At 39.1% G+C, this 21758-nt stretch overlaps 1 protein-coding gene across 1 annotated transcript; it reads right to left on the reverse strand.

Annotated features, from left to right (window-relative positions):
• Positions 1–1883: 1883 nt before the first annotated feature.
• LOC136874434 (uncharacterized) lies at positions 1884–2465 on the reverse strand. The gene has a single exon (XM_067148067.2). It carries the CDS (start codon positions 2463–2465, stop codon positions 1884–1886), a length of 582 nt encoding a protein of 193 aa, XP_067004168.2.
• Positions 2466–21758: the final 19293 nt, after the last annotated feature.

A 21758-nucleotide genomic window follows, 5' to 3' on the forward strand; every position in this document is an offset into this window, starting at 1 on the left:
CTCTTTCTTCTTCAGCCGTTCAACACCAGGTAATTGCCTATTAATAACTTCCTTTCTTGCTAGGTCGGCAGTTTAACACTCGCGGCGGGTTCGAAGCATTTCCATCATGTAACCTTCTCCTAAAATGTAATTACTCTTTTCATCTTTTTCTTGTAAAGCTACATATTGGGATAGAGAGTGCTAACCCTCTCGAGCTCCCACTCACATTTGTTTTGAGGTGAACTTATTTTCTCAAACTATTCTTCGTTTATGTAATGTAAAGTGTTCTTCTCTAAGTCACCTCTGTAGTATGGGATTAGCCCTTGCGTTAGTAGCCCAGAGCCAGATTAGGTTTTAAAAACAAAGTGTATTAGGAGTGCAAGTTCGCCTCCTCTCAAATTGTTATTTTAGAGGTCATGTAATCAACCTTCTTTTCATGTAATAGACCTCAGTAGGTTGGGTATTTTACCCCTGTGAATACGTCCTTAGAGGACAGCTTGAAGGTAGAGTTTGGTGTGGCCTTGTGATAGGCTTACAATTTTGAGAGCGGATCGCTCTTTGAAATTTGTTTCTGTATGCCTCGTGCAGGCTTTATGTGTAATGTTTGGAGCCAGTGCTCCTGGGCATGAATGGGGCTTTCTGCTCCTTGGCTAAAAATTTTTTTGGAGTAAGGCGGGGCTGATTGCCCAAGAGTTATGAAGTAAGGGCACTGAGCCCGAATCCAGTAATATTGTACCTACATTTTTGCTACTCTGTACCTGTTATGATTGTTATCTCTTGTTTTTGAAAAGAAAATATAACCTAGTTAAATTTTAAATTAATTTTACATTGCACGTTAAATTCGTAGCTTGAAACCCATTCACACCCGCACCTTCTTTCACCTCTACCTACCACGGATATCTCCGTAACAATTATTATTATTATTATTATTATTATTATTATTATTATTATTATTATTATTATTATAGTGCGGTGATGGTGGTGGTGATTATTGTTTTAAGAGGAAGTACAACTGGGCAACCATCCTCTATGTGACACTAATCAGAGAGAAAAAATTGAACGGATCCGACACTTCGAAAAATGAAAATTTCGGTCAAAGAAAGACAGGGGCCACGAAGGGCGTGAAAATGAAAGACCCCCTAGGCCTCGGAAACCTAATATCGTTGGGTCGGAAAAGAACAAGAGTTGACCAACGGTGGTCGGATAGGATAGATGAGCCTAGCACATATTGCATACCGTATGAATGGTTATATCAATCATATTCGAGAAGCAGCTAACCGTCGCATGCTATCATAGTGTAAATATAAAACTCAACCCAAACCGTTACAGTGGTTTCCCATTTTCACGCCAAGCAAATGCTGGGGGCTGTATCTTAATTAAGGCCACGTTCGCTTCCTTATCACACCTATCGCTTTGCTTTCCCATCGTCACCATAAGGTCTGTACGTGTTGTATTTGTTAGTGTGACGTAAAACAGTAAATAAAAGATGACAGCGGGACATCTAACACACAAGTAAAAAATCATTATCACTCATGCTACCTGTCATCGTTTCAATGTACACAGAAATCAAACGCTAATGAGATCATCGTGCAGTCAAAAATTTCTTTTCACGGTTATCAAAAGCTACTTCCACCATAGGTACCTCCAGCTTCCAAGGGTATCATCAGTAATGTTTCTTCACTTTCGCCTAATGCGAATGACAAGGAATTAATACTAAAACATTATTTTGAAGAAATTAATGATATAAAATTATTTAGAATTACACATCAATAAGATAATAAAATTGTAATTCATAGAAACCACTGTAAAAACATTCAAAATTCAGCACAAAATTTCATGAGTACTCGGTTAAATCACGAAGAATATTTCTACAGAAAACTTATTAGCCATTTTCTGTTTTTTATTCACATCACCCAAGATGCACCCGTACCCTTCTGCCTCTTAAGTAATTTCATAACTTTCTTTCCTGGTATCAGAGTTTGATGTATTCCAGGACGTTTCATTTTATTACCCAAATTAGTGCTCTCACTGCTGTTACTGAGTTCGTTTTCTACAATCGGGATCGCTGCATTTGGCGATACGAGCACAAATTGTGTACTATTTACCACATCACTCCCATCCTGTTCTTCCGAGATTGGTGCATGCAGATCTGAATCATGAGCAAATTTACATTTGTGGCCAAATCTACATCGCCCTTTTCGGAAATTCCAGCATATCTTTCTCCCATTTATCATTTTAGTCTCATCTTTTGTAGGAGTCATTTTTACATGTTTCTCAAGGATGGCCTTTTTAGCCATTTCAGCTTCTGCAAATGGATTTGAAAACACCGAGGTCTTCATCGTTGACGTAGTACCAGTCCCGAACTCAGGTCCAGGAAGCTTTTCGACTGTGCTACTAAGATGTTTCTCTGTATCTATATCGCAGTTAGAATCTGTATCACTTCCTGAATCTGACGATGAACCATAATTTGCCACTAGGGAAACCATATTAGCACAATGCTACAATATAAACAACTCAAAGAATATCGGCAGCAAAGAACCCACATACCATACATAAGGTCTGGAGTGTGCACAGAAAATGCAACTGTTACCACGAAGGTTGGAAAACGAGCTATATCTTATCATTTTCTGGACTATCTGAACAGAAAGACAAAATTAATTAAGAGTTTGTCATCGATCTATGAACACATGCAGAGGGCACTCGTGATGCTTCTATCGGTCAAGCCACGGCCAACTCGAAGTTCCGGCCTGCTACACATGACAGTTCCATAGTGATGACGTCAGTTTTTTAGTGCAGCGATATGTAGGCACGAGTCTTGTTTACATGGTGGTTTCGTAGCACGTTGTTGTTATTTCAGTGTTATTAGAGGTGTTCGTTCGTGTTTAAAAGTCATAACTGTATGAAAACGCATCAGTAAAGGATGTATTTTCAGCAATAGTATGTGTTAAATATTGTAAAATTCTAATTCGAGCAGCCTGATGTTAGGAAGTACTGCTAGGTTATGTGATAGCATGACGAATAGAAGAACCAAGTGTGATGACTCATCGAGTTCAGGCGCGCCCCGCCAGACAGCGCTGGAGTATGGTAGGTCCACAATACCGATTAGTTAGCCTTAGGAATGGTGACACAGGAAACGTATTATTCCGTAACTGATAAATATATACACTGTCTTTTATAAAAAAAAGAGAGAGTAAAATTAAAATACCACGGCAGAGAACAATGAAAAAATATCATACAGGGAAATAAGAGCTACGACCTTCATCACATGTTGCGAAAAGCACAAGTTATTAGAGTGTACATATACATAAATAACACATAACTCCCAGCATATTAAAACAAACACCAACTCAGTTTGTCCGTTACTGGACTTTCGAAAGCTTGCGTGAAGATTTGGCGGATGTTCGAGACTGTAAATCTCGCCGGATTTCTTTAATTCTGAAGAAAAATCGGCACTTCAGATAATGATAAACAAGTCTGGGGATTACATCCATAACATGTTGAAGACAACAGCCAGCTCCTGAAGGATCAACTGAAATTTTGTCTATAGAATCGATACAATCAAACATATTTCGCCCCACATCGATTTTGAGTTCAGTTTTCACGAATTACTTTCTCGGCCTAGAAAAGAATGTCACATATACTTTTCGAAGGGCGTATTAAAACACTTCATTATTGCTTGAACCGGAGTCTGTTATTTCGGAGAGAATTGAAAATGTACTTTGATTATTGTAACGTAGAGAATGGGCACACAGCGAACACTTAATAAACTTAGAAAGAAGTAGTGGGATATTGTTACTTGGGTAGTAAAATAATAACTAACGATGGCAGAAGGACAAAATAACATGCAGACTAGCACGAGCAAGGAAGAGCTTTCTCACGAAAAGAAATTTACTCACTTCAAACACTGATATAGCTATTAGAAAGATGATGATTGTTGTTTAAAGGGGCCTAACAGCTAGGTCATCAGCCCGTAATGGTACTAGGTGCAATGAAATGCAAATTAAAATTAAAACTTCAAAATGTATCGACTAGAATCTAAAACGAATGGTGATGGAAAGGTCTTTTCGGCATCAGAAAGCACACTAGAATAATAACCCAAATTTTGATCAACATTAGACTGATCTTTTAATTCTCCATTCGCTGATGCACTCCCATCTTCAATCTTGTTTCTTCTTTTCCTAGTGGTGTCTAGATTATTTTTCCTGTTGGGAGTTTCACGGGACTTAATCTCACTTCAAAGGTATTTCAGCAAATTAGGGAAAATGTGAGACACTGCTCCTGGGCGTAATTTCCATCTCACACGAGACATAACCACTTTTTCACCATACACGACAAAATGATCTGATTTTACTATCAAATCATCAGAGAAATTCTACTATTACGCGTTAACACAGTATCCTTCAGTGGAATAGCTCTGGCCCATTTTTCAAATTTATTTATATCTTTCGGTGGTGAAAAGAATCTTAATACCATTAACTACTCTACCATAGCCTGACTTACACCCAGGCACAAAACAGTACTGCATGTTGAACTATTAATTTAATCGAGCCACATAACACACGTGCTTTAAGTGCACAACACACAATGAACTGAGTTTAGGAAATGAAAGCAAAGAAAATTCAACTTATAGACTTGAAATATCTCGCACAATAACATCTCCCGCACTTTCCTACACATGGTTTGCCGGTCTACTGAAGCCGGTCTACGTGTTGGACACCGTCGTTTGCAGTGCTCCCAGTGACGGGTCCACAAACTACCACGCTATAACGGTTGAGTCATCACACTTGGTTCTTCTATTCGTCATGGTGATAGGTTAAGTGTACCCACTGAACTATTATGAATTGTCTAAAGTACTCTTCTTCTTTTCCTGCCGCTGTTTCCCACACCTGTGGGGTCGCGGGTGCGAACTGCGTCGCACATGTGGATTTGGTCCTGTTTTTACGGCCGGATGCCCTTCCTGACGCCAACCCTCTATGGAGGGATGTAAGCACTATTGCGTGTTTCTGTGGTGGTTGGTAGTGTAGTATGTTGTCTGAATATGATGAGGAGAGTGTTGGGACGGACATATACACCCAGTCCCCGAGCCAGAAGAATTAATCATAAGCGATTAAAATCCCCGACCCGGTCGGGAATCGAACCCGGGACCCTCTGAACCGAAGGCCAATACGCTGACCATTCAGCCAACGAGTCGGACTGTCTAAAGTACTCTAAAGTTTATAATTTAATTATGATTATTACTATAATGTGTTAGTGTAGTGTATGCTCCTCTTTGCAAAATGGGGCGAACGTGTAGTGTGCCTGGATGTAGGCCTACATACCGTTCAAATAAGGAGGTGGCTATCTCAACATTTGCGTTTCCTACCTATAAGGAGAAGCGAGCTAAATGGATTCACGCTATATACCGATCTAATTTTGAACTCAGTAAATATTCCTGTGTCTGTATTAAACATTTTTCCGAAAATCACATATTTCGAGTTGATACTGCAAAACGACCAGATGGTTCCGTTTTAACTGTGCCTAGGTTAAAGCCAACACTAACTGACGATGCTGTGCCAACTATATTTCCTGGGCAGCCGTCATATATGTCTCAACCAACACCTGCCAAACGAAAATCGCCAGAAGGAGACAAGATATCAAATTATGAGGACTTGTTGGGTAAGTTAACAACCCTAAATGTACTTGAATTTTCTACCAAAACTGATGTCAGTAAAGTTTTGTTTTACAAGCTTCAAACCAAATTCATACTTGCTAAAGCTGTGCAGAGAGGGGTTGAAACAGCTTACAGATTTTGTTTTTTCAAATTGCTGTGGAGGGCGACACTTTATTTCAGACTTTGATATCTGATTTTAAAGATGCCTTTTGGAACACCAGAAGTCACAGGGATGTTTTTACAAACTTTTTGAAAATGAAAGTTGAAGAAACTGGCAATTACTGTGATAAGTGTGTGTGTGGTATAGGGTTCATCAGTATTGTGTCCAACATCTGCCACATTTTCGGAAACATTTTTAGTAGGTAACAATTACTCAAAAATAATTAACAACAGCACTGTGCGCACAAACAAGCGTAAAATAATAACATTTTCGAGACAACAGTTCGCCTATTGAGCATGAAATGATTTGTTATGGAGGGCTACATGTTAATTCAGGCCTTGATATCTGATTCAAAGATGTATTTATAAAAAGTGGAAATCGTAGGGATCTTTCTTTCAATGATTTGATAATGGAAGTTGAAAAACCTGGTAATTTCTGTGCCAAGTGTGGATGTGAGATGCGGAGTTAATGAGTGTTGTGTCGAAGATCTATCATATCATGGCAAATATTTTTCCTAACTGTAATTCATAAATAATTAATAGCATTATGAGCTCAAATAAGCGTAATGTAAGGGCATTTTAGAGACAGCAACAATTTGTTGAGTGACCATCATACTACTTTTCAAATTGTGGGAAACTACACATTAACTCAGACCTTGATATCTCATTCAGTGGTAATTGTAGGGATGTTTCTTTCAGTGTTTTGATAATGAAAGTTGAAAAATCTGGTAATTTCTGTGACAAGTGTGGGTGTGTGCTGCAGAGGTAATGAGTGTTGTGTCCAAGATCTATCATATCATGACACATAATTTTGCTGTCATTCATAAGTAATTAATAATACTATATGATCAAATAAGTGTAATGTGTAATATAAGGGCATGTTAGAGAAAGCAACAGCTTGCCAAGCGACCATCATACTACTTTTCAAATTGTGGAAAGGTACACGTTAACTCAGACCTTGATACCTCATTCAGTAGTAACTGTAGGGATGTTTCTTTCAGTGTTTTTATAATGAAAGTTGAAAAACCTGGTAATTTCTGTGACAAGTATGGGTGTGAGCTTCAGAGTTAATGAGCGTTGTGTCGAAGATCTATAATATCATGGCAAATATTTTCCTGTCATTCATAAATAATTAATTAATAACACTATGTGCTCAAATAAGTATAATATAATGGCATTTTAGAAACAGCAACAGTTTGCCTAGTGACCATCATACTACTTTTTAAATTGTGGAAAGCTACACATTAACTCATACCTTGATATCTGATTCAAAGATATATTTTTAGACAGTAGAAATTCTAGGGATGTTTCTTTCAATGTTTTCAATGCTTTGATAGTGAAAGTTGAAAAACCCGTGACAAGTGTGGGTGTGTGCTGCTTAGTTAATGAGTGTTGTGACCAAGATCTGCCATATTTTGGAAAATACGCTTTTTAACTTATTCATGTGCTCAGACAAGCATAAAAGAAGTGCATTGTTTTGAGAGAAAACCATTCGTCTATTCACCGTCATCGTACAGTCCAGGTGAGTAGCCTTCAGTCGAACATTTTACAACATGTAATATATTACCTTGAGTGCATATATTTGCGTATTCGTATGTATACTTTTGATAGTGTTTCTTCGGTGTTTTGTGTTTATAGGCTTATTATTGCATTTTCTTTGTCAAATTATGATAAAAAGTATCGTATCAGCAATATAGGAATTACACGCGACGACGGAGAGTGAACACTATTCGCGTGACGTTACAACTGTTTGTAGGAGGCCTCTATATATCAAGATGGCCGTGGTTAAGCCAATGCTTATACTAGATACCTTGACAGACGCCATTTCTTGCATTAAAAGCAAATTGCTTTTCTCATTTCCATCACTAGGATCGCATTTATATTCTTCTGTTTGACGCTAATTCTATGGTTAATTGTCTTGCTGTAGCATATTTTAAGAGATGAAATTACATAGATTAAAATTTCCATTTTATAAGGTAAACCCTTATATAAGATTAGCAAATGTACCCGCGCTTCGCTGCGATATTCAACATTGTATAGGGATATCGAAGTAAATTACTGTACACACTGTGAATAAGATTTTAAACTGCATGTCTCTTTGCATTATCCAAGAAACAGCACGGGGAGTCCCCATACGTTGTTTCCATTGTAAAGTGCGAGTTGCGGAGTTGTGAATATAACGGAAGGCTCACTTGCCTATTGTCATTCACAATCGAGGTGGGAATTTTTAATTATAATAGAAGGCCTTCTTGTGTACTGTGCGGTCACAATCGATTTGTGGAGTTTTCGTTACAATGGTAGGCCCCATTTCCTACTTCCAGACGCAACCGGGTTGGGGAGCTTTGAAGAAATTTGCTTGCTCCCTTGCCTTCTGCTAGTCACATCGAGAAGGGAATTATTCATTACCATGGCAGGCCCACTTATTAATGCCAGTTACACAGGAGTTGGAGAAGGACGCCATTTCTACTGCCAGTCAAAGTCAATGTGTGGAGTATTGATTACAACAGCAGACTCCTGCTGACAGTCGCTATCGATTTATAAAATGTTAATTATAATGGCAGACACACCCCTTCTAGATCACTACGTTTTTTTTACAATTTGTTTTACGTCACACCGACACAGATAAGTCTTATGGTGACGATGGGATAGGAAAGCCCTAGGAGTAGGAAGGAAACGGCCGTGGCCTTAATTAAGGTACAGCCCCAGCATTTCCTGGTGTGAAAATGGGGAAACCACGTAAAACCATCTTCAGGGCTGTCGACAGTGGGGTTCGAACCCACTATCTCCCGAATACTGGATACTGGCCGCACTCAAGCGACTGTAGCTATCGAGCTCGGTAGATCGCTACAAAATAACTGCAATGAATATGTATAGATCGACATACGAAAGTATACGCATGTTTACAATATCGTAGAACCTCATTTCTTAACTGCTGCTAAACGGTACATTATATGGACAAACAGATTGCACCATAAAACGCCTCGTTTAGCGGTCTAAATGGTTGATCCGCTGACATTTTCCAGTATCCCATTTATTTATGGGAGACATTTCGGAAAGGTTTTCACCCAAGGCATTACTTTTCGACTACTTATGTGACAGGTAGAAACATAGAATTTGGGTCACATGTCTACTGGAAGGGTCAATGTTGGTGCCGAATTTGATGATTCTGTCTTTCCCATAAGTGTGTCATACTATGAAATATACCTGTGAAAAGCGCAAAATTTACGTACAATCGAGAAACACAGCCAAATCTAACGCATAAGGGATAGCGATACGACAAAAAGTCATATGACCAAAGTTGTAGATCACTCCAAATTGAACGGAGGTTGTGCCACCCGTTTTGTCATACGACTTACCGTTTAACCTCGAAATACATTGAAACGAAGGTCTGCACTGTCATTAAAATTGCCTCTATATTGCTATGTTTTCCGGGGATATATGTATGTATGTTGGGTATTGAGCCCGAAGGCTGGTTTGATCCTCTGCAGCTCCGCCAACAGCTGTCATAAATAGCCTAGGCGTCACTGAAGAGGTTCCGGGGATAAAAGGTGAAAAATATAAACATCTTTGATTTTTTCCGTCGGTTACAGGCTAAAACCTATAATTTTGCCAAATTTTTCTAACTCGTCTGGCAGATTGTTCCGCCATCTTCGTTTTTGGAAAAGGGGTAAAAATTAAAAGTTTCCGGAAACGAAAGCTAAAATATATGCAGATGGTCATTATTACACCTGAAACGGATAACTGTACGAAAATTTCGCCAAAATTTTCAATGTACAGACACATGGTCGTTACGATTTTATTTATATACCAGTAGATAAGTATCATAATAAAAATTTGAGGACCCGTTCAGATCCGCAGCATCCGTTATAAATAGGTCAGATAACACGTCTTGATATATCTGTTGTAGTTTTGCCTGTCATGGTTTTATGAACACTTAATAAGAAGCGCGGTATGGTACGCCGCAGTTCGTAATCAGAATTCATCCATTCTGACGCCATCATGCCGTCTCTTTGGTAAAATATCTATCCATATATTCGCTATTTTATCTTGCAGTTCTTGATGTAGAGCTTGGTAGTGCGTCGTAGAAAGTAGTTCTTCTATATAGAACGGCTCATAGGTTAGTCTCAAAGGAGCGTTTTTTTTGCCAGGCAGAGAACTCTTTTAAGGTACATGGCCTCCACTAGTTTTAGTGTACCTAGGTTATACTTCGATGGGTGTTTCCAGATAATGTCTAAGGCGTATGTCATGATGGGGTCTGTTTGTACGTAGATAGCATTCTTTCTGATCAGAGGAAGTTCACTGTAGATATGCTCGTTTTAAAAATTCACCCCCTTTAACACCTCCCCTTAAGCGGATTTTCAGAAAACAAATTATGCGTGTTCCTTTACTTTTACAGGAGATTCCAAATACAAATTTTCACGTCTGTAACATGTTCAGTATTTGATATATAAATATTCTTATAAACAGAATTCAAAACTTTCTTCACTTCTTTCCACCCACACCACCCCTTAAGTGGATTTTCCGAAAAAAAATACAAGAATATTCCACATACAAATTTTCATTTTTGTAACATTTTCAGTGTTTGAGACACCAGTATCCTAATAAAAATACTTCAACCCCTTTTTCAATCCTTTTTACAACACCCCCTTCAGTGTTTCTTTTCCGAAAACTAAAAAATACGTCTTACTTTATCTTTGAAAGAGATGAAAAATACCAATTTATACGTCCGTTCTATGCTAAGTTTTTGAGATATACTGTAGATATACTCTTTTTAAAAATTCACCCCTTCCCCCTTAACATTTCTCCGTAAGTTGATTTTCAGAAAACAAATTACGCGTGTTCTTTTATTTCTACAGATGATTCCAGATACAAAATTTCACGTTTGTAACATGTTACGATTTTGAGATATACTGCAGATATACTCACTTTAAAAATTCACCCCCTTTGTCACTCCTGTTCACCTCTCCTTAAGTAGATTTTCCAAAAACAAAAAAAATGCGTGTTCCTTTATTTTTAAAGGAGATTCCAAACACCATTTTCATGACTGTAACATCTTCAGTTTTGAGATGTAAGTATGCTCATAAAAGGTATCCAATATTTTTTTCACTTTTTCATCCCTCTTAAGAGGATTTTCCGAAAACCAAAAATACATGTTTCCTTGTTTTTAAAGGAGATTCTAAGTACCAATTTTCACGTCTTTAAACTGTTAAGTTTTTGGGATATAGATACACACTTTTAAAAATTCACCCCTTTTTAATCCCCTTAGCGACGGAATATCCAAAAATCCTCCCTTAGTGAGCACCTACATTGTAATATAAATGTATCCCAATAATTTCATCTCTTTATGTCTGGTAGTCTTGGCTCGGCGACGATGAATCAGTCAGTCAGTCAGTCAGTCACGACATCCTGCTATAGACATAAAATAACATATCCTGACTGACTGATAAATCAACTCACAGCAAAACCTACTGGAGATTATTGTATGAAAATTTGAGGATATGTTCCTACCGTAGTGTAGATGCGTACTAAGAAGGAATTTACAAAAATTCCGATTTTTAATGGGTGAAAAGGGGTGAAATGAGATTTTACATTTTTGTTCAATATCTCCATTCTTATGAAAAATATTGTATTTATATTCATTCAAATTTTTCTTCTTATAGCATAAAACTATTTTAAAATATTTTTTTTAATTCCGATTTTAAGAGGGTGAAATGTGGTTTTACATTTGTGTTCAATATCTCCCCTTTTGTGAAAAATATTGCATATATATTCATTAAATCCTTCTTCTTCGTCTTTTTCTTATTATCTTGTCCTTCTTCTTTACCTGTTTACCCTCCAGGGTCGGTTTTTCCCTCGGGCTCAGTGAGGGATCCCACTTCTACCGCCTCAGAGGCAGTGTCCTGGAGCTTCAGACACTGGGTCGGGATACAACTGGGGAGGATGACCAGTACCTCGCCCAGGCGGCCTCACCTGCTATGCTGGACAGGGGCCTTGCGGGGGGGATGGGAAGATTGGAAGGGATAGACAAGGAAGAGGGAAGGAAGCGGCCGTGGCTTTAAGGTAGGTACTATCCCGGCATTTGCCGGGAGAAGAAGTGGAAAACCACGCAAAACCACTTACAGGATGGCTAAGGTGGGAATCGAACCCACCTCTACTCATTTGACCTCCCTAGGCTGAATGGACCTCGTTCCAGCCCTCGTACCACTTTTCAAATTTTTTGGCAGAGCCTGGAATCGAACCCGGGCCTCTCGGGGTGGCAGCTAATAATTAAGAGGGGAATTCCTCAAGGCAGTATTATTGGACCTTTATATTTTCTTATATATATCAATGATATGAGCAAAGAAGGGAAATCAGAGATAAGGCTTTTTGCAGATGATGTTATTCTGTACAGAGTAACAAATAAGTTAAAGGATTGAGCAACGGCAAAATGACCTCGATAATGTTGTGAGATGGACAGTAGACAATGGTTTGATGATAAACGGGGTTAAAAGTCTGGTTGTGAGTTTCAAAAATAGGAAAAGTCCTCTCAGTATTAATTACTGCGTTGATGGGGTGAAAGTTCCTTATGGGAAACACTGTAAGTACCTAGGTGCTACTATAAGGAAAGATCTTCATTGGGATAATCACATAAATATGATTGTAAATAAAGGGTACAGATCTCTGCACATGGTTATGAGGGTATTTAGAGGTTGTAGTAAGAATGTAAAGGAGAGGGCAACTAGAGTATAGTTCCAGTGTATGGGACCCTTACCAGAATTACTTGATTCAAGAACTGGACAAAATCCAAAGAAAAGCAGCTCGATTTGTTCTGGGTGATTTCCGATAAAAGAGTAGCGTTACAAAAATGTTGCGAAGTTTGGGCTGGGAAGACTTGGGAGAAAGGCTAGTTGCTTTACGTTGCACCGACACAGATAGGTCTTATGGCGACAATGGGGCAGGGAAGGGCTAGGAGTGGGAAGGAAGCGGCCGTGGCCTTAATTAAGGTACAGCCCCAGCATTTGCCTGGTGTGAAAATGGGAGACCACGGAAAACCATTTTCAGGGCTGCCGATAGTGGGGTTCGAACCTACTATCTCCCGAATACTGGATACTGGCCGCACTTAAGCGACTGCAGCTATCGAGCTACTCGACTAAGTGGTATGTTCCAAGCTGTCAGTGGAGAGGTGGCGTGGAATGACATCTGTAGACGAATAAGTTTGAGTGGTGTCTTTAAAAGTAGGAAAAATCACTATATGAAGATAAAGTTGGAATTCAAGAGGACAAATTGGGACATATATTCGTTTATGGGGAGGGGAGTTAGGGATTGGAATAACTTACTAAGGGAGATGTTCAATAAATTTCCAATTTTTTGCAAAAGGAAAACAAGAGATAGGGAATCTGCCACCTGGGCCACTGCCTTAAATGCAGATCACGATTGATTGATTGATTGATTGATTGATTGATTGATTGATTGATTGATTGATTGATTGATTGATTGATTGATTGATTGATTGATTGATTGATTGATTGATTGATTGATTGATTGATTGATTGATTGATTGATTGATTGATTGATTGATTGATTGATTGATTGATTGATTGATTGATTGATTGATACCAAAAGAAAAATCCCGAAATCCATAGAGCAGCAGCGGACACGTACCAGAAGAATAATCCCATGTTCATAGTGCAGTGGCAGTCACGTACCGGAAGAATAAATCACATGACAAATCAAATGCGATATGAGCAACATCACCCTGGGGTCCGAAAAGAAAGACGATTGCGTCCATGGAAAATTAAGTTTCATTCCGGGATTTCTTACGATCCTGAAATTAATTACGAAGACAACAGCTTGATAACCATTGGTACAATGATCCATAAATGCCAATTCTGCAATGCTATCAAGTGGAAAGATGAAACACCAGGCATGTGTTGGGATTCTGGCAAGGTTCAGCTGCCACCACTCCAATCTCCACCTGAACCATTGTACAGTTTACTAATGGGTGCCCATCCATATCATGGCCATTTTTTGGATCGAATTGGAAAATATAACAGCTGTTTTTAAATTACATCTTCTGGTGCGAAACAAGTCATCTAACACGGATTTATGCCAACTTTCAAAGTACAAGGTCAAATTTATCATTCCATAGGCAATCTATTGCCAAATGCTCATCAAGATCCTGGAATTTTACAGATTTGATTTGTTGGTGAAGATGAAAGAGAAGCACTAATACGATGTCCTACGATACCAGATGTTAAGCCGGCTTTGGTTAAACAGTTGCAAAAAATCCTCCATGATTTAACTGTTATGTGAAGAACTTGAAAACAGCACTTGAGAAGATGCCTTCAGGATGTCAAGATTTTAAAGTAGTTATTCATGCGAACAGAAAGCCAGCCGACTCTCACAGTGGATGATATAATGCTCCAACATCTAATGAGGTTGCTTTAGTAATCGTTGGCGGACAATTTGAAAAACGAGATATAGTTATTCAGAGCCACAATGATAAACTCAGATGTATCATTTCTTATGATGCACTTCAATATCCTATGATGTTTTGTTATGGTGAAGATGGCTATTCAATAAATATTCCTCAACGTGATCTTCATAAAAATATTTTTTGAAGAAAAGGGTACCAGCGGCAGATGTTAACTCTTGAAGAAGCGGCATTGAGTAAATCTATCTATATATAATACGAGTTTTGTCTGGGTCGGTGGATGCAGAGTGGGTTTCGGCCCTTGGGTTTCGACCCTTAAGCGTCACCGTTCGGGAGGCCAGCCTCCCCCTTCAGGGGAGGAATGAAAACGTTTAGTAGTTAGGTAGTAGTTAGTAGTTTTGTCTGTACATTGCTCAGAATTTAAAAAGTATGGTATTTCTATATCAATCGTGTCCACAGTAAGAAGGAAATGCACTTTTTAATTTTCCGTAATGTCTGTCTGTCTGTCTGTCTGTCTGTCTGTCTGTCTGTCTGTCTGTCTGTCTGTCTGTCTGTCTGTCTGTCTGTCTGTCTGTCTGTCTGTCTGTCTGTCTGTCTGTCTGTCTGTCTGTCTGTCTGTCTGTCTGTCTGCACACACATCACGAGAAAACGGCTGAAGAGAATTTAATGAAAATTGGTATGCAAAGTCGGGAAATAATTGGCTACAATCTAGGATATAAATAACTTTATTGGCGTTGAGTGAAATGGTAGTTTAGGGGAAGGCCTAAAATTTTATTCCCAAATATTTATGTTATTAGTGGTTGTATCTTAATAAAAATCGGTATGCAAAGTCGGGAAATAAGTCGCTATGATCTAGGCTATACATAATTGTATTCACGCTGATTGAAATGGTAGTTTAGGGGAAGGCCTAAAATTTAATTCTCAAAAATGTATGTTATTAGTGGTCGTATCTTAATGAAAATCGGTATGCAAAGTCGGGGAATAAGTCGCTACAATCTAGGCTGTAAATAATTTTATTCACCCTGAGTGAAATGGTAGTTTAGGGGAAGGCCTAAAATTTAATTCTCAGATATTTATGTTATTAGTGGTAGTGGTCGTATCTTATTAAAAATCGGTATGCAAAGTCGGGGAATAAGTAGCTACAATCTAGGATATAAATAATTGTATTCACGCTGAGAAAAATGGTATTTTACGGGAAAGCCTAAAATTTAATTCCCAAATAGGCTACTTATGTTATTAGTGGTCGTATCGATATATACTACATAACTAAATTTTTCGATCATTTACGTCTTATACATTGTTACAGTACCGGCTATCATCACAGAAATATTCATGAATTTGGATTTTTGTTACAAAGTCCATATCAGCGCCGAGTCATGAGAAAATGGGAAAACATAATTTAACAAAAATCGGTATGTAAAGTCGGAGAATAAGGAACTAAAGCCTACGCTATAAGTAATTTTATAAGACGCCCTAATATCACAGAGTCGAAAATGTGAAGGCCTACAATATAGAAAGCTTATAAAATTGATCAACAATAACATTACATTGACCATTGTTTGTTGTGATGTGTTTTGTGTCTTCTGTTGCCACTCATCTCCGATAGATAGGATTACTGCTGCGTACCGATTATTTTTTTTAATTTCCCTTACGTTTCACCGAACGATGGTGACGACGGGATAGGAAAATTCTAGGAGTGTGAAAGAAGCGGCTTTGGCTTTAATTAAGGTGCAGCCCCAGCATTTATCTATTGTGAAAATGGGAAAGCACGAAATACCATCTGCAGGGCTGCCAACAGTGGGGTTCGAATCCACTATCTCCCGGATGGAAGCTCACAGCTGCGCGCCCCTAACCACACGGCCAACTCACCTGGTCGTACAGAGTGTAACAACCTGCCTGAATATTGGCGGGAAGTAGCTGGGGAGTTAGATAACTTTCTCCTTTAGCATGCCATTTCTCTGGTTCATAAATTTTCTGATACCACCGGTACTGGTACGTAACACACTGGTTCATCATAGCATTCGAGCTATTCAATCCCTACTCTGAGGCACTGATTGGAATGAGCGTGTGCATATAACGAAATAATGGTAGAGGAGTGTTCACGGCTGCCTGCGGCCTGGTCCTTCCAGCTCTGGAACTTGTTAGGTAGGCACCGTAGTACTGTTTGTTGAAAGTGAGAAAATGAGCGGTTTTTCATTTGATCGGGTGTTTTATGTGATAACATTGCTTTTAATCGCTACATTCCTACTGACGTTTCTGTAATGACCTATGTTGACTTCAGTTAGGAAAACCACAAAGTCTGTCTTTCTAAGAATCCCGCAGAGAAGCACGGGTACATCAGCTAGTCTCTTTATAAAGTACGTGAAGTTTTCATTATTATGCTAGCGTTTTGTCAAATTTCTGATTCCGCTGATCTTTGGGATTGTACTCTAAATCACAGTGAAGTATACAACCAATGTCTGTTATTAATCTAAGACGCAGTGTTATCTGTAGGAGGACAGAATTTAAATCAGTATGGCTTACATCAACCCGTACGGTCAGGAAATGAAAAGAAGAGAGAATACTTAAAGGAAACCAATTATGATAATCAACCTTTGGAACGATTGATAACTACCAGCAAAATATATAACTACAGAACAACTTGCAGTATATCGAAATATCCTGAGAAGGATACAGTCTGAACGTGGAAAAATATTCTTCTTAGATGCTCCAGGTGGTACGGGAAAATATTCCTTATAAATTTGCTATTGGAAAAAGTTAGAAGTACTAGAAACACTGCTGTAGCTGCCGCATCGTCTTGGATCGCCGCAACATTACTGGAGGTAGATCAAACAGCGCACGCAGCCTTCAAGTTGCCTCTTAGTCTTACTCGCACTGAGACTCCCATCTGTTATATTTCTAAACAATCTAACACGGCCCAGGTTTTACGAGAGTTTACACTAATTGTTTGGGACGAAAGTATAATGGGGCATAAATGCGGGTTTGAGGCACTTGATAACACTCTCCTAGACTTAAGGAGTAACAAAGATACTGTATAATGGGTGGAGTTACTATGCTACTCGCTGGAGATTTTCGTCAAACTTTACCAGTGATACCAAGAGGGACACGTGCTGACGAGGCAAAGTCATGTGTAAAAATGTCATACTTATGGTCTAAAGTACATAAGAGAAAAAGTATGAAGGTCCATTTGAGTGGTGGTCTTTTGGCTGGCGAATTTTCGTAACTTCTTCTGAAAATCGGAAATGGAGAATTATCAGAAGTCGCTGGGAAAATTTTGTTTCCTGAAGGTTTAGGTTCAGTAGCAAACTCTTTAGTAAGTCTTATTTCAAAGATATATCCCGATGTCGCTAATCTGAAAGAGAAATCTATGGACTGGCTATGCGAGCGGGCAATTCTCACACCAAAAAATGAGACGGCTAATGAAATAAATGAAGCATTGCTTACACATTTTAATGTAGAAGAAATAGAGTATAAATCAGTCGACACGGTATTACAAACGGATGATTCTGTGAATTATCCATCTCACAAACTTCGTTTAAAAGTAGGAGCACCTATAATGTTGTTACGAAACCTCAAACACCTACGTTGTGCAATGGCACTAGATTACGTGTTACGTATTTTAAAATAAATTATGAGAAGCTACTGTCATTACAGGAATTCCACGAATACCACTTACACCATCAGATTCTCCGTTTGAGTTTAAAAGACTGCACTTTCCAATTAGAGTACGCTTTCCTACGATAATTAGTAAATCCCAAGGTCAGAGATTAACAGTTGCAGGAATCGACTTACGCGAAGACTTTTCTTCCTACGGAAAATTTTATGTAGCTTGTAACTATTTGATGATAATAATAAATAAAATCATGAATAAAAATATATAAATAAAATTACTCAAAAACTTAATAAAATTAATAAGCATAATTAACCGAAATGTCCGTAGTATGGGCGCCAGAGTTCACCAGAATGGATCCCTCGAATTTAGATAAGAGCATGATAAACTGTATATCCCAGGGCGTGTACATAATGCTGCGTACTGGTACATCTGCTGCAGGCCTTACCTAACCTCCTGAAAGCGACTAATTAGGTAGGAACTGCACCTAGGTTCATCAATAACACTGATTCTAAAATAGCTAACTATATTCTGAACAAATTCCGTGCATGAGCACCTCATCAACATACAACATTATACATATAATACACACATAAAATATTGCTGGAAGACTCCATATTTACAACAACAACAATAATAATGAAAATCGTGGGAAAACGAAAGCGAGAACTAAGTTACCATTTGTAAATATTCCGATGAACAATGTACATGTATGAAGATAAATACCCTTCACTGTCTCTATATCAATTCGACTTACCGATTCTCATAATCGGCAGTTATCACATCACACAGATACTGTACCTTGTACTACTGTGTTCACATATTTTAACACTTGTAAAGATATATACACACGTCTGTCGATCCTCAACATAAATTTATGGAAAGCCTGAGATAGCTTTCACCAACATATAATGCTAGGCCGCCACAAGTGCTACAATACTTAATGCGCAAGCACTCTCCACAATCAGACACTTTCCCCGAACATAACAAGACTACGCTCCACGAACGTTTGAAGTCCAATCCATTGCTGCCGTGTCACTCCAGTACCGTGTATCAGCACTACTTCCTTCCCGTACAGTGCGTCAGTTGTAGTTCTCTTATACAATGTCACTGGTTGTAGTTATCTTCCTTCTCGTTCCTTTACAATCACCTCTACAATCACCCTTACAATGTCCTTGGTTGCCGCCGTATGATCAACCTATATAGACATCAACATCCCCCTCCTCTCAGATGATACGTCTGGATTGGTGCTTGCCAGCCAATCATGAGTAAACCTCTTCTTTCTCCCAAGTTATAAACAAACACTCGGGAGTTTTACATGAATCATCAAATTTCCCTGGTACAACAACAAGCTCATCTCATCAGGCTGGGATATATACATGACTAATGGAATTTCCTGACACAAGTACATCACAACACACACTGGGGTAGCCAGATGACTCATTCAAATTACCAGAGTTATTAAAGCAATGTTTTCCCACTCGTGCAAAACAAATTACTCATACCTACATATGTGGATATCTTCCAGCTTACCAATATAAATGGCAAAATATATAAATGAAATATTAATAATAATAATAATAATAAATCGAATACTGACTGTTACCGTGTTTTAGCGGTAGGTAGAGGCGTAAGAAGGTGCGGGCGTGAATGGGTTTCAAACTACGGAATCAAAGTTAATGTAAAATTAATTTAAAATTTAACTAGGTTATATTTTCTTTTCAAAAACCAAGCAATAACAGATATGGCAGGTACAATGTAGCAAAACAAGGGGAGATACAATATTTACAGGTTTTGGGCTTCACGCCCTGACTTCAGCGATCAGCTCAGTTTTACCACAAACACAAGTTTTAACAGAGGGGCAGAAAACCCCATTCATCCCTAGGAGCCCCTGGCTCCGAATTACACAGAAAAGCCTCCACGAGGCATATGACACTCCATTTTCAAAAGAGCGATCCGCTCTTAAAATTTAAGCCTCTCAAAGGCCACACCAAACTCTACCTTCAAGCTGTCCTCTAAGGACGTATTCACCGGGGTAAAATACCCAGTCTACTGAGGTCTATTAAATGAAAAGCAGGTTAATTAAATGACCTCTAAAACAATTTGAGAGGAGGCGAACTTGCACTCCTAATACACTTGGTTTTTAAGACCTACTTTGGCTCTTAGGCCACTGATGCAAGGGCTAATCCCATACTACAGAGGTGACTTAGAAAAGAACAATTGTTTTACGTTATCGAAGAATAGGTTGAGAAAAAATAAGTTCACCTCAAAACATTATGAGTGGGAGCTCGAGAGGGTTAGCACTCTCTATCCCAATATGTAGCTTTACAAGAAAAAGATGAAAAGAGTAATTACATTTTAGGAAAAGGTTACATGATGGAAATGCTTCGAACCCGCCGCGAGTGTTAAACTGCCGACCTAGCAAGAAAAGAAGTTATTAATAGGCCATTACCTGGTGTTGAACGGCTGAAGAAGAAAGAGGCGCTTCCCGCCTCCTGCTATGTACTTAATACACTGAAAGATGGAACAGAAGTGGCCCGGAGACCCCAAAATCAGCAGTTTATATCCTCTCGCGGAAGATTCTAGGCGTTAGGGGAAATAAAACACCCTCCCTCAAAGTTTTTATTGGCTAGGGAAAAGAAACCCCTACATAGAGGAAGAAGAAACACATTATTGGTGGAAAATTAATTAAAGAAATTCGGGATTGGCTAGATCCAAAATAAGGGGAAAAAGAGGGGTATACAGCCAACTTAAACCATGACAGAAAGAAATTTAACAAAGAACAAACTCTTGAAATAAAAATTTCTCCAACAAAATAGTTCTTTGATTTCGCACTAGGTTGCACTATTGTAATTCTTCAGTAGTGTCCTCTAGAAGAGAAAGTTCACACTTCTTACTTCAAGCGAAACAAAAACACATCAAAAGTGACACAGTTCAAAAACTCAAAATTTTCCACGTGGTGACATCTTCTGAGAAAGTAGAGAATTAATAGAATAGATAAAGTTCAACCTTCCTCCAGAAGAGGAGTTTCAACTGGCGCAACTTTTAAATAAACGGTGTAGAGGTGTACCGCCCGGTACAGACCTCCCCCCCCAAAAGTTCCTCCAGGGGTGACACATGAAATCAGTTTGAAACAAAGTCCAAGTAATGATGTTGATACGAAGATAGATAGCAGAAGCATTTACAAGATTTCTTAATTCAGTTTCAAAATGTTGTTGTTGCAGGTGAATGAAAGTCTTTATGTTTGTAGAATTTGAATTTCTGAAGATAAACTTTTAATACTTAAAGGTGAAGAAAAATTTTGCAATGTCCACCAAATATTGTAGTTGAATTCCCAAGTGTAGTTATTGCTTATGGTGACTGTCCATGTAGTTGATGTAGATTGAGTCGAATGGCCGGACCGGCCGTTGCAGCTTGCGTCCAACGGAGGCCGCTCGGACCCCTCAAGTACCCTGAGATACCGCTCGCCCGCACTATGAGGGGAGCAGAGGTGTTGAAGTACGCCGCGCCCGCGGTGAACAGATACAGGCTGCGGGCATGTAGCAGGTCGTGCGCCGCACATCAGCCTTGGCCGGGAGGAGAGCTCCGGCTCGCCGTGCACATGTCGTCCTCGCTGGAGAGGAGGGGGCCCATCCCCCTCCCCAGTCGCTGCACGGCGCTGCGCGGCTGCGGGGGCGCTGAAACATTAAAGCTAGGCGGCAGAATTGTGTTGGACAATCATTTTCTTTGAGGGTACAGGCTTGTGGAGAGGTTGAGGGGCCAGCGGCGTGTAGATATCCATGGCATTTACTATTATGAAGCCACAGTGTAAGGTGGAGCAGGAGACGGGAGCGTGGTAATGGCCGTGGCAAGAACAGGATGGCAGTTTAACGGGTCGGGGCAGGTTTTACACAAGGCTTACATCTAAAACCAAAATATTACAGAAGGGGCAGAATGCCTTAAAGTGA

This window comes from Anabrus simplex, chromosome 5 (assembly GCF_040414725.1).
Source record: "Anabrus simplex isolate iqAnaSimp1 chromosome 5, ASM4041472v1, whole genome shotgun sequence".
NCBI classification, from domain to species: Eukaryota; Metazoa; Arthropoda; class Insecta; order Orthoptera; family Tettigoniidae; genus Anabrus; species Anabrus simplex.